The 18,459-nt window shown below is 47.7% G+C and overlaps 2 protein-coding genes across 2 annotated transcripts in view; both read right to left on the minus strand.

The window, feature by feature from the left end:
• LOC146010024 (uncharacterized) overlaps positions 1-18,459 on the minus strand; it is a 437,588-nt gene that overhangs the window by 332,370 nt on the left and 86,759 nt on the right. The window lies entirely within an intron of this gene.
• Positions 1,863-9,612, minus strand: LOC146010106 (uncharacterized). The gene is made up of 4 exons (XM_083151026.1): positions 9,488-9,612; positions 6,534-6,597; positions 4,977-5,374; positions 1,863-3,057 (listed from the first exon to the last, which is right to left on the minus strand). Exons 3-4 carry the CDS (start codon positions 5,370-5,372, stop codon positions 2,527-2,529), a joined length of 927 nt encoding a protein of 308 aa, XP_083007152.1. The 5' UTR covers positions 5,373-5,374; positions 6,534-6,597; positions 9,488-9,612; the 3' UTR covers positions 1,863-2,526.

The following is an 18,459-nucleotide window of genomic DNA, read 5'->3' on the forward strand; positions in this document are numbered from 1 at the left end:
TTGGTGAAACCCCTGGGGGTTTGAAATGTACACTATACCCCTAAATGAATTCCCTGAAGGGTGTAGTTTGCAAAATGGGGTGACTTGTGGGGGAGGTTCCTAACTTTTAGCACTTATGGTGCCTAGAAACCTACATGGTGCCTAAAAAAAAATCTCATAAAAAGGAGGCTCCAAAATCAAGTAGGTGCTCCTTCTATTATGAAGCCTGTGGTTTGGTCAACGTGCACACTAGGGCCACATATAGGATATTTATGAAAACAAAAGAATTGGGGGAATCAATTTTTAGTCACATTTCTCTAGTAAAATCTACTGTGTTCGTTAGAAAAATGTATTAAAATTGAAACTCTGCAAAAAAAAATTTTTTTTAAATTTCACCTACACTTTGTTTTAATTCCTGTGAAACACATAAAGGGTTAACAAACTTCCAAAATGCTGTTTTGAATACTGTGAGGGGTGCAGTTTTTGAAATGGCATCATTTATGGGGGTGTCTCACATACAAGTCCCTCAAAGTCACATCAGAACTGAACTGGTCCCTAAAAAAATCAGTGTTTGAAATTTTCTTGAAAATTTGAGAATTTGCTATTCATATTTGAAGCCTCCTAGTGTCCAAAAAAATGAAAAGGAGGTTGAAATAATGATTGCAACATAAAGTAGACATATGGTCTTTGTTAGTTATTAACTATTTTGAGTGGTATGTTTATTTGTCTCACAAGCAGAAAATGTGACATTTTGCAAATTGCTAAATTTTCCATTTTTTCACGACATTTTGGTATTTTTCACAAAAAAACACAGACTGTATCGACCCACATTTACCACTAACTTGAAGTACAATGTGTCACGAGAAAACAATCTCAAAATCACTGGGATAAGTAAAAGCAAAAAAAAGTTATCCCCACTTAAGTGAAACATGTCAGATTTGGAAAAAATGGCTCTGTCAGGAACGCAAAAACTGGCTCTGTCAGGAAGGGGTTAAAGGATTATTGATATGCTCTGTACTAATCTGATATCAATTGCACTTCGTGACCAGATTTATTAAGCTGTTCTAAGATTTCTTAAAGGGTAGTTACAGAGCACGTACAGATAGGTCAACAACATATCTACAATATAATATAAGGCCCAGAGTGATCAAGGTACTTTGTGGAAACAGCTGGGACTGTACCACACACAAAGGCATTTGCGTACGATGGGGCCACATTGAAACCCATTGCACAGCCTGTTTTCTGTAAATAATATCTGCTGTCATACAGGAGTCTTTTCTGGTAAAACCAGTACAACTAGTTTCAAGAATATATCCATTGGAGGACCTACATATAAAATGATTGTTCGTCAGTGACTTACATAACAACCTCTATCTATTCCTGATCTGTGCACTACAAAGTACAGTATAATCAGAAACTTTATCCAAGACATTCAGCAATGAGGCGGAATCCTTGAGGTAAGATGCAATACTTTGTATGCACAGATTTAATAAGCTGTGTAAGACATAAATGGGTTAATACAATGACCCCCAGTCTGATATAATCGGACGCCTCCAATTGCAGCCTCTTGTGTCGTTTTGGAACTGTGTAAAACGTTGGTACTACTGGATAATAAAACCAAAATGGCTTCCTCAAGTCTTGATGTTATGGTAGGATCCTCTACCGCAGGCATGGCCAAACTTTGGCCATCCAGCTGTTGTGAAACCACACATCCCAGCATGCCTTGCCACAGCTTTAGCATACCCTTGAATAAAAACTGTGGCAAGGCATGATGGGACTTGTACTTTCACAACAGCTGGAGGGCCATAGTATGGCCATGCCTGCTCTACTGCATATCTAAGGATCTGATCCAATCCTTGTTTTTAATATATATATATATATATATATATATATATATATATATATATATATATATATATATCCGTATGGTCCCGTTGTAATAGTTCATAAGTAGATGATTCGTTAAATTGGCGTAAACACACTTGGTCATAGGAAGTAAGGCACAAGCACAGCCCTACTTAAAATCAGATCCTCTAAAAAATGATGTCTGTCCTTTTAATTAGGGACTTGATGGTAGATATTTTCTCTTTAATAATTTGTTAAGATGTGGTCATTGATAAGCAACGTTTGGGCCACCATGCGGAAGTATGCAGCAAAATGATTTGACATTAGGGTAGATCGTAAACGTGGGTGTAACTTTTTATGCTTTACGGGAATATTATCCTGTAATTCTCTTGTAAGCCTTCGTATGAAATTGCCTCTCATTCTGTCTCCTTCGGCCTGTGGAGTGGGGTTTTGTGGGCCGATCGTGTAGTAACCCCTAAATGGTTTAATCGAGCATTGGATGGCTGTGCATTCGGGTCCCCTTGAGAGATTGTACTGAAATAAACCTTACAATGTAAAACATTTCCAGCATGAACCTGATAACAGCGCAGATTTGTGCATTGTTTGTCAAACGTGTACACCTTGTGTTCTTTGTTACCATCATAGTGTAAAATGTAGCAACTATGAACGCGGCCATATCTGTAGTCTCGAAAACCGCTACAATTATAAAAACTGCCGTCTCCCTGAGGAGTGGACTGGGCTCTCCTTGCTGAGAACATTCCCCTTGGAAGTGCTGGTGGGATACGGAAGCGATTGCTGAAGTTTCGGTGCGGGAGCCCTCATATTTCTTGTGGCGGGAGGTTGCCGAGGGATAGGAACAACGCTGGAGGGATTGGACGGTGTAGCGGGTTGAGGTCTGGTGTCCTGCGTCATTATGACACAGTGCTCGGTCAATTCGCAACCGAGTCCACGCACCAAAGCGTCGTACACCAGACGTATGAAGTGCAGCTGTTGGGTCTGGCCCATTTCTCTCATTTCGCTTGCTATATTCGAGCCGAAGATATCGAATCTGTCAGGTGGTTTTTGCACAATCTCCATTGCCTGCCTTAAAAATGGGTCTGTTGATGTTACGATGCTTGTAGTAGATTCCATCGGACGTTTGCTCTTGTTGGGTGGCTGAGGTGTGATTGTTTCCACCTTGTATGTCTCCACTTCTGTTGGGTCAGTGGTGGATGTCTGGTGAGGTGTAGAAGTCTGTAAAATAATAAAGTTAAAGTCCATGTATTTACCTTTTCTTTTCTAGTTCCATTTAACTTCCCTAAATGCCGGGAAGCCATTGACGGTAAACAAGAAAGGACCAACCAACAATGGATCCTTGTAGTAAAAGGGATACTTCAGTATTGTTACGATGGCCATCGGCAATACTAACTATGGATTTATATTTGTGGACTTTAGCAAGAAGGTCACTAGGCCGACACTATGAAGGTCAACTAAAGGTCAATAAGGCTTAGGTAAAAAAAAATGTGAAAAAGTTGTGACTGTCGACCTTTTAATTGTTTTGCACTTGTTTCCTAGCACGGCGCCCACGATATTAAGTTGTATGACATCGCATGCCGCATGCGATGCGATTTTAAATTGTATAAGCCCCTATACAATTTTTACCCTAATGGGTGCTTACAATGTTAAATGCACCCCCACCCCGAAGCGTGGCAAGCCCACGAGGGGCGGCGGTACGCGTCCTCCGACCTTTTCATACCCCCACCATCCACGGCGGCGTGGAGTTTATTTTATATAGTGTGGCGAGCGCAGAGAGCCCGAAGCGTGGCGAGCCCCGCGATGGGACGCGTATTACTTTACATGTATTCCGCGTCTCCTCGCCACGCTTCGGGCTCGCTGCGCTCGCCACACTATATAAAATCAACTCCACGCCAACGTGGATAGTGGGGGTATGAAAAGGTCGGAGGATGCGTACCGCCACCGCTCGCCACGCTTTGGGTTGGCGTTGATAGTGGGGGTGGCGTGGGGGTGCTTTTAACATTGTAAGCACCCATTACGGTGCTTATACAATTAATTATCTTATAGGGGGCACATTTAACATTGAAAACACCCATTAGGGTACTTATACAATTTTAAATCTACTTATACAATTTTAAATCGTATACCATTGTATATGGCATACAATGCGGTATACAATTTAAAATTGTATAACATCGGCTGCCATCGCGTAACATCGCATCGCATCACATACCATCATATGCCTTATGGTATGCGATGCGATGGGCGCCGTGCTAGGAAACAAGTACCTAATTGTCAACCAAATGCTTGTGCCAACTTTACGGCTCTGTTGACCTTCGTCATGTCGGTATCTACAACTATCATCTTTTTTGGCCACGTCGTATTTGTCGAACGCGTTCGGCATTCCCGGTAATCTCTTCAGAATATTCCACACAGCCACCACTCTGCATGAGGACATGAGAGAGCGGGTTGTCTGTGCCCTGCACAATGTTCTAAGGCGGAAGAACGTACAACAAAGGCCAACGAGTACAGCAGTGCCAGATGCAGGGGGGGGGGGGGGGGGGGCAGTGTCCTACAAACATTGTACTATTCTAAAAAATACTGGACATTTTAAATGGCGGGTGTGCATTATGTACGAAAAACACAAATGGTTTCCCTCAGCACACAGGGTAGCAGTATTCAGAGATCTTAGTTGCTTATATTTGCAAATACATGGGTAAGCCCTCAAGCCACTCGTCAAGGTTTCTATGAGTATTGGGGGTCCTTGTTGCTATATCTAGGCACGACACCCCAAAAAAAAAATCAGCATTAAATTTAGTTTTTTTTAAACTTTTGTGCTACTCTGGCCTTTGTGGCTGATGCTGATTTTTGGGGTGTCGCACCCCACACCTAGATATTGCAATAGGGACCCCCAATACTCAGAGAAGCCTTGACGGATGGCCCATGTACTTGCAAATATATGTAACCAAGATCTCAGAATCCTACTACGACGTGGTTTTTACAGCTGGTTACCAATATCATTCAGCTCGCCGGGGGGGGGGGGGGGGACCTTTTTTTTTTTTTCTCTTACTCAAGATTACCCCTCCCTTTTACGCATCTGAGTGAGATCACTAAAATGATTGAGTATGTATTTCGGTTCGCATTGTGTGTCAACTTACCAAATCTAGACTTTGCACTACTTCCTCTTCTCCACCATATTGTTCCCATGAGCCCTGTGTTGGTTGCTTGGGCTCCTTCTCCAGGATGAAGAGTAGTTTATCGTAAAACCATAGGGTTGGTTTATGGACCTCACCTGCCCCTGCTCCAGGTTGTTTTGACTCATATTTTCTATGTTCTTTATGGAAGACGGTCCTCATATTCTGTATTTTCTTTTTCACCCAAGTCACGTCTACGTCACTGTTTTGAATTTTACAGTAGTTGACCAACTGTTGAAGTGCCTGATTCTTCTTGACTTTATTGGAATAATCCTTGGAACCCACTTTCCAGAGGCACTCGCTGGCCTGATATAACTCTATGAAGCCAGTCCAGAAGTGCCGGTTCTTCTCCACAGCCATGCCTGTGAACAGATTTGAGGGGGGGGGGGGGGATAAATATATAGACCATGCAACAGATAAAAAAAAACACGATGTTTTGCGTTTGTTTGTTTCCCCAAAGTACTGGGACACTGAGCCTAGCTCCGCCCCTTACACTAAGGAAGCCCTGCCCCAGTGTTGTGATTGGCCCACCGGCCAATCAGTCAAAGAAAATGGACTATCGATATGCAAAAACAACATCGATCGTCATCCATTGCATGAGGTCAACACAAGCATTAGGTGTCAGTGAATAGTTCAACATGAAAAATGTCAACTTGAGGTTTTTTTTAGACTTTTGGCCACCTGTGTCGACACGGACACCGTATAAGTGTGCCATGTTCGCTTGCCATGCTTTGGTAAACTATTATATTATCACTCTATGCCCACTTGGATAGTATGAAAAATGGAGCTCCCGGCTGTGACTGGGGACATTTATCTTCCACCTGAGTCTGACCCACCATCACTGATGGCCCTCCTCACAGCCTGAGATGCTGTGGGCAACGCATTCCCTGAAAGGTGGTGCACCCATCCCCGAGAAACCCACGCTTAGGCTCCTCGCTCTGCTTCTAACCAACAACCGGGGCGAGTAGTGCTGTGCTCCTCCTGTAACATTGCCCTGTACAGGAGTACAGCAATGGCCCAGTATTTGCTGGACCTCCCTTGGACCCTAAGTTCAAGTCCTGGTGGTGCAGGAGGAGAGAAGGTATCGTGAGACTGAGGACACGGGAGAGACGCTGTTAGTGGCTGCCTGCGGGGGAGTTGTATACTATGGAGGGACCATGCTCCTGCACAAGGAGAGCACAAGAAACAATCAGAAGTGTGGTATATAGCCTCTCGACCCTGCTTCTCCTACCGGTGCCTGCAATTTATCATGGTACCTGAGCCCCCAGCTGACTGCTGATTCATGAAACCAAAAGTTATAGGACCATCTCCAGTAAGTGTGGCTCCAACAGGGGATGACTAACAAGTGTTGAGCTGGGGGGGGGGGGGGGGGAGAATACTGTTCACAGGGTGGTATATCCACGATATTATTTGAATCGGAGGAGGCACCTTTGACGCTGTGCCTCACTCATCCTTAGTTAATGCCCTGTGTTGATGGCGTTTCCCGCACAGTCAGAAGAATTTAAATCTGATCTTACTTACCAATGGATGGACTATACAAATGACAATTTGGATGATTGGGACCTCCGATTCTCTCCTGTGATCCCTATGAGGCGGTAAGGAGAGGGCAGGTAATTAGTTATTAGAAGGTGATTTATGAGCTACAATGCTGGACTTGTTCTAGCAGTATATGGCAAATCCCATGGAGGACACAATGACCACTTACACACAGAAAACTATATAGCATTGCAGCCTAAACACTCTTTAAGCCCTCCCCATACACTATACAACTTTGTCCTCCAATATCTGGATTACGCATCAATTTAGACAATTCAATAGCAATGACCAGTTTCCTCTTCAATGCAATACGATTGCCATGCACACTGACAATGTAAAGACATGGGAACGTCTGCGACTAGCTTATTTGGGAAGAGTTAATCTGCCCAAGGTGGCGGCAACCCCTCACTTATTGTCTCCTACACAATCTCTGCGAAGCCGCACAGAAAATGCTTGCGCCCCACACAGACGGTCTCCATTGTGAACGTATGAAACTGGTAGAATCACGTAAAAGGTTCACACGGTTGACTAGGTAGCTGCCCTACACAGCTGTCCCCCAGATAGATGCCAGAAGAAGGAAGGCGCAGATGGATCCCTGTGTTTTGGGGGCAGAATAGAGGAGAACAGAACTCTTACTCCTTATAGCAGTGATGGGGAACCTTCGGCCCTCCAGCTGTTGTTGAACACCACATCCCAGCATGCCCTGCAACAGTTTTAGCATGGCCAAATAGCAAGACTGTAGCAGGGCATGCTGGGATGGATGTGTAGTTCAAGAACAGCTGGAGGGCCAGAGGTCCCCCATCACTGCCCAATCATGTTTTCCAGCTTGGGCCCAAAAGAACCTTCATTGAAAAAGGAAGAGCCTCCAAAGAACACTTAGATCAGGCATGTCCAAACTGTGGCCCTCCAGGTGTTGTGAAACTACAATTCCCATCATGCCTTGCCACAGCTTTGCTAGTAGGGAATGCTAAAACTATGGCAAGGCATGCTGGGATGTGTAGTTGCACAACAGCTGGAGGGCCTCAGTTTGGACATGCCTGACTTAGATTCTGCAACTACCTTCCTGCCAGAGGGTCCTGCAAACAGCAATAGCCAAAGCAGCAACTTTAGAGCAGACATGCATACATAACAGGCTGTCCCATGTAACAAGCACATACTCTAGCGTAAATCGCCTGCCAAGAGTCCCCCCTCCCATTTTTAAAACACTTATTCAGACCAAAATTGTCCAAATAGATGACCCTGCTGCTACGTAGGTTGATTTCTATGACAAATCAATCTTCTGACCTGAACAGACGCTGTTTGATCCCAGCTCCAGGATAGTGGTGTTATCTAACAACCTGTCAACAGAGAATCCACAGAATATGATCCAGCAGAGAATAAGGGGTAGATTTATCAAACAGCGCTATGGGGCATTTGCGCTATCCCCGTGCGCATCTATCAAACCCGCTGTGCGGGTGCTGTAACGGCGGCGGCGCTATGTGGAAGAAGGGATAACGTTATATACGTTATCTAACTGGGCTCCTGCCTAATATACCTTATTTATTAAGATGCTGGATGGCCGCGCGCTCCTCTGTTTTTCGCATGGGCATATCGCCAGAATTATCTGGCGCTGCGGGGCTCTCCTGCTTTCTTCTTCGCCGCTTGCTGGTCTCCGGCGTCTGCAAATTCAAACTGCGCATGCGCCGGGTACACAGCATCCCCGGCGAACATTACCCGGTGCATGCGCAGTTTGAATTTGCAGACGCCGGAGACCAGCAAGCGGAAAACTGCGCATGCGCCGTGTACACAACGCGACACCACGGTATCCGGCGCATGCGCAGAAGACGCCGCCGGACGCCAACGCATCATTCGTTATGGGAGGGAGCGTATCCCCGGCAGGAGGGGATAACGCACTCCTATAACGTGCGGCCACACAATAATAAATTCGGGTGAAAGTCAGGTTCTCTTCACCACGATAAAGTGGTGAAGCGAACCTGCGCCCTTAAGGAACGGTAAGGGAATATTAATAAATCTACTCCTAAGTGCCTGGAAATCTAGAATTTGACTGACTGACTGACAAAACTTGGGGAGAACCCCAGCACATTCATGGTGGAAGCATCCTGTACCAGAGCGCTTCTCATCAATGGCAGCAATGTCTTTTTATTATAACTGTTTTACCCAGCACAGGGAATAATAGACTGGCCCCACCTCCTTCCCTGATTGGCCTGTATCATACCCTGTACAGTGTGCGATGGCCATCGATGGATCACCGCCAATGATGCAAAACACAGATTGCACCATTCAACGGTGGGCATATGTGTGTCCGGCTCATATGCCACTGCCCAACAAATGGCCCCTGTGCGTCATTAGTGTTCATTCTAGCACCCGCCATCTTTGAAAACCCATGCAGTTCCACTTCCCTGCCTGAGGTGTCGCTGTCTGCTGTAGTGCTTCTAGCACAGTGTGGTCTGTATATCAGCACTGATATGCAAACAAGCCCTGTGCTAGAAACACCACAGCAGACAGCGACACCCCAGGCAGGCAACAGGAACTGCATGGGTTTTCAAAGATGGCGGGTGCTAGAATGAACACTACGTCATGGAAGCGAGTGATTGGCCACTGACAGCGGTGCGACAGAGGGGAGGAGGCAGGGAGCACGGTCACACACGATAGTTCACCATTCCATGTTGTGGATTTATGTACCAACCTGTCATGTGACTAGGGAACTGGGAGTGTGGACTGAGCAACAGGAAGCCCCCCTTTTGTGCACACCTGACTTGCGGGGTATAGGAGAACAGGGGGGGAGGGGGGCACTGGGGTGACTGTACATTTCCTCCCACATCTATGTGCGGCAGCTGCTACAGTAAGCAGGACATGAGGGTATGTGCTACCTGTATAATAGCACCATCGCATCGCCGCCGGCTGTGTATCCGCTAATATAACAATAATAGTGATAATACCTGTCCCCGCCTGCTGCAGCACCGGGACGGAGCTGGTCTCGACGAGCTGAACTGCTGAACACGCTGCGCTGCGAGCGGGAAACCGGGTGGAACGCAGAAACCGGAAGCCGGCCGGATGCAGGAAGTCAGTTGGAACGCACAGGCCGGAAGTCGGGGGTACTTTATCTTCCGGGTGAGCTAGAGGTCCCGGCCGCAGTGCTGCAGACACTGCAGTGGAGAGCAAGGGAGACAGGCTTGGGTATATGTACATAGATATACTATAGGTGTAGCCTAAATAAAGGCTTAATTAATTAATACATAAAGTTTAAATAGTAAGTTATATGCATAAGAATGTACAAGTTAATTAAGGAGTTAAAATGAATAGTGCTATTGAATCTATAGCTGTATATAGGTAGCCACACACAGGGTATACTATAACATTGGAGCGGTTAGGCTATCGGAAGTTTCTAGAACATCATCGTGCTCAGTTGTGCAGCCCTAGTATACACCCTTATGCTGTGTACACACGGGGGCGATAGGGGCTGAAATCGCTGGGAATATGGTCGCTGGCGACCATATTGCCAGTGATTGGGAGTGTGCCCCGGTGATAAATCGCCAGGTGCGCGCTCCCGTTTTCAGCCCCTTTCTAATCGCTGGTCGCAGGAGCTTGCTCCTGCGACCAGCTGATTACCTCTGCGGCTCCCCCAGCAGAGGTTCCTTTTCATCAGCGACCATCTCTGGTCGCTGATGCAAAGGAGACACTGGGCAATATATTGCTCAGGACTATATTGCTAGCCATATATTGCTGAGCAATATATCTCCCCCCGTGTGTACGGGGCTTTAGCGAGAAGGGTCAGTTCATGTAAACCTATATATATATATATATATATCAGGGTTGCCGACTTTAAAAAAATCCTCTCCGGGAGAAGCCCGGAGAGGAATCTTGCATTACGCGTTTTGGGGGCGTGGCTTAACTGTGACATCATTAAGCCCCGCCCCCATTACGACAAATAGCCAAAATAACTGTTATCCATGGAGGGGGCAGGGCTAAAATGACACGATTGTGCCGTTTTAGCTCCGCCCCCTCCCCTGAGACCCACGGATTGCGGCATATATATATATATATATATATATGCCGCGATCGGGGGGCACAGTGGGGGTCCCCCTGATTCCGGGAGGGTTGCCCACCCTTCCGGGGGCCGGGAGGAAGGACCCGGGAGGGTCGGCAACCCTGATATATATATATATATTTATATATAGAGAGAGATCTATATATATATATATATATATATATATATATATATATATATATATATATATCCAGGATGGTGGAAGGCACTCAAAGGATTTAGAAAGCACAAATAATAGACCAGACTTTGGTAGTTCCAAATGTTTTTGGATTGGATCATCTATCTGTCTATTTAGAGTTAATGAAAGCTGATTGGACTAGATAGTTACTTATACCCGGAACCTACAGACTTATAATAACACTCTTCTTGAAAAAGACCTCAGTGGAGGTCGAAAGTGCTTGAAGCTTGGATTCCTTTGGAAAGTGTGTCTGGACGTTTTGGACCCTGTACCCACCATTTCTGGTTGCCGACGGCGAATCCCGGGATCACTGTTGTCAATGCGAAATTTGAGGACTGGATTGTTTGTCCATGTTCTCCACCACTCTGGGTAACAGGCCTTTCTTCTATTCACCTAGCCTTTATTGTTACTTGTTTTTACCTCTGTATGTGTCCTGTATTAAATAGTGGGTACTTGTTTCCTAGCACGGCGCCCAGATTTTCTATGTACGCTAACGTAGTGAAATCGCATCGCATGTGTTTTTGGTATGGCATGCGAGAAGAATGTCCCCTCCACTGGCGCTTTAATAAATACGTCCCTTTTTATAGGGATATGCTCCTCTTCTCCTATTATACGATACAATAGCAGGTAAGTAGGGTGAATACCGTACGTCCCTCTTTCCGTAATAAAGTTCCTCTTCTCTGCCTCTGTATAGTAATTTTCAAATTCCAAAAGAGAGGGTTCCCTTTTTCAATAAATGGATGAATCCCCCTCTATCACATAGGGTGATGGATGATGATGAGTCCCCCCAAAAGAAATTAAAAAAAAAATGGCAAAAAGTGTAACACTATTTGGTACTTGTTTCCTACCACGGCGCCAACCCTCCACTGACGCCCCTACCAGGAAGCCCTTTCAGGGGGGAGGCCCGGCACATAAGCCGGCACCATCTCGGGAACAAGAGGCAGTCCAGCGTGGGGAACTGTCCGGTGGTGCTCTCTGAAGGTGCTGGTTTGGGCATGACATCAAGAGGGTCCTCCCAAGGAAAAGAGCAGGAGACCTCACACGACGCAACAGAGTCGGTGAGGGTGCAGTCAACACCCGCCACGTACGCGGCGATTGGGCAGAACACTCCGGTCCCAGCCTTGAGGGAGCAACGCAGCTCCACCCCTCTGGCTCGGTTGCAACATCGGCTGCTCCTGACGTGGCAACCGCGGGAACGAGGGGCTCCTGAGCCCGGGAAACCATCTGGCGGTGGTGAGCATACTGGTTCCTCTTTTTCAAAATCCTCTTACTCTCATTCTTCTGCTAGCAGCGATTAGTCAGGTTCCCCCAAGTGCCTGCTTAAGTTCGCTAAGCTGGTTGCACGTGCAGTGGAGAAGAAAGTGGGTGGGGCCAAGCCTGCTAGGAAAAAAGGGGCTCCAGTATAGGCACTGCCCTCTGCAGTTATGGTGCATTGCTCCAACACGGCAGCCTCCGGGGGTCTACGCAAGGATGTAACAGAGAAAATCAGGTGGGGCAAATTCGTAGACATTTTTACATTAACCACAGACATGAAAAAGGACTTTGCAAGGCTAAGAAGTCCGCAGGCAAATGGTGAAAAGGTTTTTTGATATTTGCCTCCTGTTATCTGAGCTCCAGGCCGGAAGAGAGCATGAATGTTGTGAGTTACCTGTCCCTGGTAAACCAGATGTTCATGTCATACAAGGGTAGCGCATGGCGGGATTAGGACAAAAAGTTTTGTCTGAACCGCGGGGGTCCAAAGTCATGCCTGTGGGGTGTAAGCGTGGAGATTCGGCTGGACATCATTGGCAAGAGCCAAACCTCCACTGATGCCCCTACCAGGAAGCCCTTTCAGGGGGGAGGGCCGGCACATAAGCCGGCAACAAAGGCAAGTGCTTTGCCTTAATGATGGCAAGTGCGTCAGGGGTGCAAAGTGCCATTTCCAGCGCTAGTGCCGGGTGTTCGGGGCAGGGTATCCCACCAAGTCCTGCAAGTCTTCCGCGAGGCACGCCGACCATGGCGATGCCGGCGCTATCAATAAGTAAACAACCTCTCTCATTGTTGTGGCCGACTTGGCCTGCAAACTAGTCACCCGACTCGCAGTTTTTGTTGGGGATTTAGTCACGGTTTCCATTTGCCCATATCCGAGTCCATTAACAGGTGGTCTCTAATAGGAACCATAGGTCAGCGACAGACTAAGGTGGACTTGGGCAGGACGGCAGGTCCTTTCCACTCAAATCCTTTACTGGGATGTGCTTCTTTCCTTTAGGAGTAGTGCCAGAGGGGGCACCCGGTGAATTTAGACTGATACAACACCTGTCGTACCCCCACAGGGCATCCGTCAATGACGCGATTCCATACAACTATCGCAGCGCCCACTATCAGTGGTTTGATGGGGTGCTCAGCCTAGTCTGTGGTTTTGGTAGAGGCACACTCAGGGTAACACTGGATATTGAGTCTGCTATCGCCTCACCCTCTTCACCCTGACTCCTTTAGGTGTATGGGTTTCTGACTAAGGGGTGGTATTTACTTTGACAGATGTCTACTAATGGGGTGTTCGGTCTTCTGCTCCACTTTCAGAAGTTCAGCACTTTTCTGCATTGGTGCATCCAGGCCGACACGGGTTACCACGATGGCTCACCGCTTGGATGACTTTCTCTTTGTGGGGCCGGGAGATCGCAGTACATGCACTGATATTCTCTCGGCAGCCATTAGAATCATGGGAGCTTTGGGGGTACCGACTGCCTCAGACAAAACAGAAGGCCCTACACATGTGCTTTCGTACCTGGTATTGGAATTGACTCTGCCTCGGGCTGCTGGCTGCAAATTAGAGAAGGCCATGGCGGGGGTTGGGGACCCCATCACACAATTAGATTGTCCCGGGCAATGCATGATGCCCTGGTTGTTTGGTTCACATTCCTGGAGCATTTTGATTAGGAATTGATATGGCCTTCCGAGCCCACCTCTAGTTCCAGGCTGCAGTTGTTTACCGACGCTGCTGGCTCTACGGGTGTTGGGGCATATTGTCAGGGTGAGTGGTGCGCCTCCCCATCGCCTCAGTCATGGATTGACTGTGGTTTCACGGCCAAACTGCCGCTGTTGGAGTTTTTCAAATCATAGTCGTGGCAGAGTTAGGGTCCACACAGTTGATGGGGCAGAACATTGTGTACTGGCGTGACAACCTAGGGGTGGTTCACACCATCAACAACCACTGGTCATCTTCCCCACAGGCCCTCAGACTGCTTGGGCACCTTGAATTCCATTGCTTGCGATGCAACAGCCAGTTTAGGGTGAGGCACGTCCCAGGGGTAGATAGTGGCATCGCTGAAGCTCTGTCACGGTTCCAATTTACAAAGTTTCGCAAATTGGCCACTGATGCCTCACCCCAGAGGCTCAACTGTCCCTGTTTGGCAGATTATAGAGCAGGCATGATGGCGCTGGCGCTGCCGTCATTGGCCTTTTCCACACGTAGAGCATATATGGCTGCTGGGCGGGACTGATTGTCATTTTCGGCTTCCCCTGAGGTTGGCGATGAGTCGGTCGATGACCGTTTACTTGCTTTTGTGTGGGCAAACTATCAGGTGGGCAGGTCTAAGTTAGCCAGCTGTTTTAGCCGGTTACTCATTTTGTTCCCGCACACATGGCGAGCATGACCCCACTAAGCTTTCATACTCGCAAAGGCACTTCAGGGTTGGGCCAGGAAGCAGCCTGTCCCGCCAGATTCCCGCAGACCCATTGATGAGAGCATGCTGTGCGAGTTGGTGGCTGGTTTGCCCACCATTGCTGAGAGCGCGCTTGAGGTGGCCCTATTTAGATTTGCATTTGCCTTGTTTGCTTTACGCATTTAGTGGCAGCTAATAAGCAATCCTCCATGTTGGGGCTTCTCTGGAAGGACATGGTCTTCCGTGAGGGGCTAGGGTGTAGGATCCAGAGGTCTAAATCTGACCAACTGGACAAGGGCAGCTGGGTCTCTCTGAGACCTCACGCTAATGGTTCGATCTTCCCAGTCCTTCTTGCCAAAGACTATGTCTCCCGCAGACCCAGGGCTGCCAGTCAGTTTTTGGCACATGAGGATGAGTTACCTGTGACTCGCTTCCACAAGACTGTGTTTTGGCGTTGTTTGGTGGCCCCGGGGTTAAGGGGTGGGGATTTTGGAATGTATTTGTTCTGTATCGGTGCGGCTACGTGCGCAGCAGCAGGGCTTCCTCCATCTGCCATTGAGAAGGTGGAGGTCTCCTGCTTATAAGAAGTATGTTAGGTTAGATAAGTTGTAATTTAGCGCCTGTTGCTCCAGCCCAAAACATTGTTTACAATCATTTCTGGAACGGATAGCGTTCCGGAATTGGCGGTGTGAAGGGAATTTTTAACTTTTTCCTCGATCTTCCCAGTCCTTCTTGCCAAAGACTATGTCTCCCGCAGACCCAGGGCTGCCAGTCAGTTTTTGGCACATGAGGATGAGTTACCTGTGACTCGCTTCCACAAGACTGTGTTTTGGCGTTGTTTGGTGGCCCCGGGGTTAAGGGGTGGGGATTTTGGAATGTATTTGTTCTGTATCGGTGCGGCTACGTGCGCAGCAGCAGGGCTTCCTCCATCTGCCATTGAGAAGGTGGAGGTCTCCTGCTTATAAGAAGTATGTTAGGTTAGATAAGTTGTAATTTAGCGCCTGTTGCTCCAGCCCAAAACATTGTTTACAATCATTTCTGGAACGGATAGCGTTCCGGAATTGGCGGTGTGAAGGGAATTTTTAACTTTTTCCTCCGTGTGTGGACTAATTACAATTGGCTATCCCCCACAGTATAACAGAGGTTATTTTAAGGTTTTCACCTTCACTTGGGCTGTTTTCATAAGTTGTGTTTTACCTAATGATTGCAATGTACTTTATGATGTTAACCGACAGGTTCTTTCTTTTTCAGCCCCCCCCCCCACCCACCCACTATGACTCTGGGCAGGGTTTGCAGGGAATTCCTTTATTTTCTGGGCTGCTAGACACCCACTAGCCGCCAGGGCGTTATCTAAGGCCTGAGCCGTTCACTGGTTTGGCATGAGGGGCCTTAACTGGGATGGGTTGTAGGCATTGCTGACTGTCAAAGCCCGTAAATAGGGCCGCCTAGACGTGTTGGTTATCCACCTGGGTGTTAAAGATTTGGTCAGGAGGACCGGCATTGGCCTCATTCTACAGATTGGGGCTGATTTGTCCCGTTTGGTTTCACACTGGCCAGGGTTGCAGGTGATATGGTCCGACATAGTGCCCCGATTTCACTGGCGAAGTTGTTGTGACGTGGCAGCCGTAGATGGGGCCATATGGAAGGTGAACCATGCGGTTTCTAAGCTGGTTGGGCGGCAGAGCAGTTCGGCATCCTGCTCGTCAGGGGAACCCCCAGTTTTTACAGGCCGGAGGGGGTACATTTGTCGGACCCTGGCATGGCAGTTTTTCTGCAGGACCTTACTTCTAGCTTAGGGTAGGTTTTATTTGATAAGGGTGGCGGGCCTTGGTTCCACAAGGGGGTGTCCCTGAGGGGTGTTTTGGAACCTGGGCTGTGGTGAGAAGGCGCTCTCGACCAGCGATCAGGTGGTCGCTGTACGGTATTGCTCCCACCTCCTTTGCCAGGATGGCTGGTGAGTCCTGCCTCCGTGGGGGGACATTAAACACTTCCTGGAAGTGCCCTCGACATGCCATAGAAGGGGCGGGGAATCCATCACAGTGCGGGCTGTACCTCAAGATAGGGGGTGTTATGGATTGGGGTGTTTCAGTCGCCGCCATGTTTACCACCCCGGACTGGAGCTGGTCTCAAGTGGGTACTTATGTATTATCTGGGCTCCCATGTTAAATGCACCCCATTTTTTCATACCCCTACTATCCAACTACGCATGGAGTTGATTTTATATAGTGTGGCGAGCGCAGCGAGCCACCATGCCCGAAGCGTGGCGAGCGGACGCGGTCTCATAAGAAAAACGGGAGCCCAGATATTACATAAGTACTCTCAAGTGTTCTTTCTTTGCCATCCCTTTTACAAATAAGGGTCATGCCATTTTAAATAAATATATATGACTATTTAAACTTATGCAGTTGGTGTCTGTGTCTTTATTTTAGAATAAGGTGTACGTGTGTCATTTCTAGGCCTAATAAAGTTAAGTAAAGGTTAAAGGTCAATCTGTATAATTCAGTAGGCGCCTTAGATAAAACAAGGGCTGCATAGGCTCAAGTGCATTTAAGAGCCTGTGAATTTAGTGATTGTTAAATAAAGTTATTGAAGAAGGCAGATAACCCAGAAAAAGCTCAGGAGTAAGAAGCAGGTGGGTCAGCCAATCAAGTGGCTTAGGGACGGTAGCTTAGAGAGGGGTATATTAGGTGAAGTCAGGGGAAGTGACTTCCTCTGAGTCTGGAACCCCACCCTCCCTGTTCCCTTTCTATATATGTTCTACCTGGCCTTTGGGCTATTCACCTAATTTTGTTTCTATAACTTTAATTAAAAATTGTCGAGAAGGCGCTCTCGACCAGCGGTCAGGCGAGGTATCATGTGGTCGCTGTGCGTATTGCCCCCTCCCCCTTTGCCAGGACGACTGGTGAGTCCTGCCTCCGCGGGGGAATGTTCGACAATTCCTGGAAGTGTCCTCGCCATGCCACAGAAGGGGCGGGGAATGCGTCACAGCGCGGGCTGTACCTCACAATAGGGGGTGTTATGGATTGGGGCGTTTCATTCGTCGCCATGTTAAGCACCCCGGACTGGAGCTGGTCTCAAGCGTTCTTTCTTTGCCATCCCTTTTACAAATATGGGTCATACCATTTTAAATAAATATATATGACCGTTTAAACTTGTGCAGTTAGTGTCTGTGTGCAAAGGGTAGACTAATAGCCAAAGGGCTAGAAGTGAAGAGGCGCCTAATAGGGTGGTTTGTCAAGCAGCTCCTGCTAGGGGGCGTCAAACCCCTAAAAGATGAATGGAGAATAAAACAAAGGTGGAGCGCTAAATTATTAGATCAATATGGTTAAGTAAAAACAATATATTTTATTGTTAGCGATATTTGGTGGATCTGTAGCCACCAGTGGCGTAGCTACGTTTTGGGCGCCCCCCCGGCGTTAGGGGGGGCGCCCCCCCCCCCCGTCGCCGCCCCGCCAAGCACCCCTACCCCGCCACCCATGCAAACCCCCCCTCAATCCCCCACAGCCTTACCTATCGCGCTGGTCCTGGCGGCTCCGTTCTTCTGCTGAGGACCACCAGAAAATGGCCGCCCCCATACAGCAGACAGTTTCAGAGAACTGTGTGCTATATGGGGGCGGCCATTTTGTGGTGGTCCTCAGCAGAAGAACGGAGCCGCCGGGAGAAGCGCGATAGGTAAGTCTGCGGGGGATTGAGGGGGGGTTTAACTATAGCACCGCAGCCCCCGGCGCCCCCACATGCACAGCGCCCCCCGCGGTGGCGGGGGCTGCGGTGCTATAGTTACGCCGCTGGTAGCCACTCATTATGGTATAAAAAACATATACACGACTAAAAATTTATTACAACTAGACATAATGAAACCAAATACAAAATGATTAATAATAAACGATATGGGTTTTATACTTATTGGTGCGGATTAACGTTAAGTTGTCCTTTTTGGAGACACTTTTAATTGTATAGGGTATGTCCGTCCTGAAGCTGGTTAGTTTAAGGGGTCCATAAACATTGCCGGATTGTGGTGACGCTGGAGGAAGGTGTTCAACCCGA

The sequence above is a fragment of the Crinia signifera genome, chromosome 6 (genome assembly GCF_055691185.1).
Source record: "Crinia signifera chromosome 6, ASM5569118v1, whole genome shotgun sequence".
Classification (NCBI taxonomy): Eukaryota; Metazoa; Chordata; class Amphibia; order Anura; family Myobatrachidae; genus Crinia; species Crinia signifera.

What these genes read in the sequence shown, in the direction of transcription:
- LOC146010106 (XM_083151026.1), bottom strand. Translation starts at nt 5,372, where the DNA reads ATGGCTGTGGAGAAGAACCGGCACTTCTGGACTGGCTTCATAGAGTTA. An exon ending in TAGTGCAAAGTCTAGATTTG is followed by an intron (nt 3,058 to 4,976) that starts GTAAGTTGACAC and finishes ATTATTTTACAG; the next exon opens with ACTTCTACACCTCACCAGAC.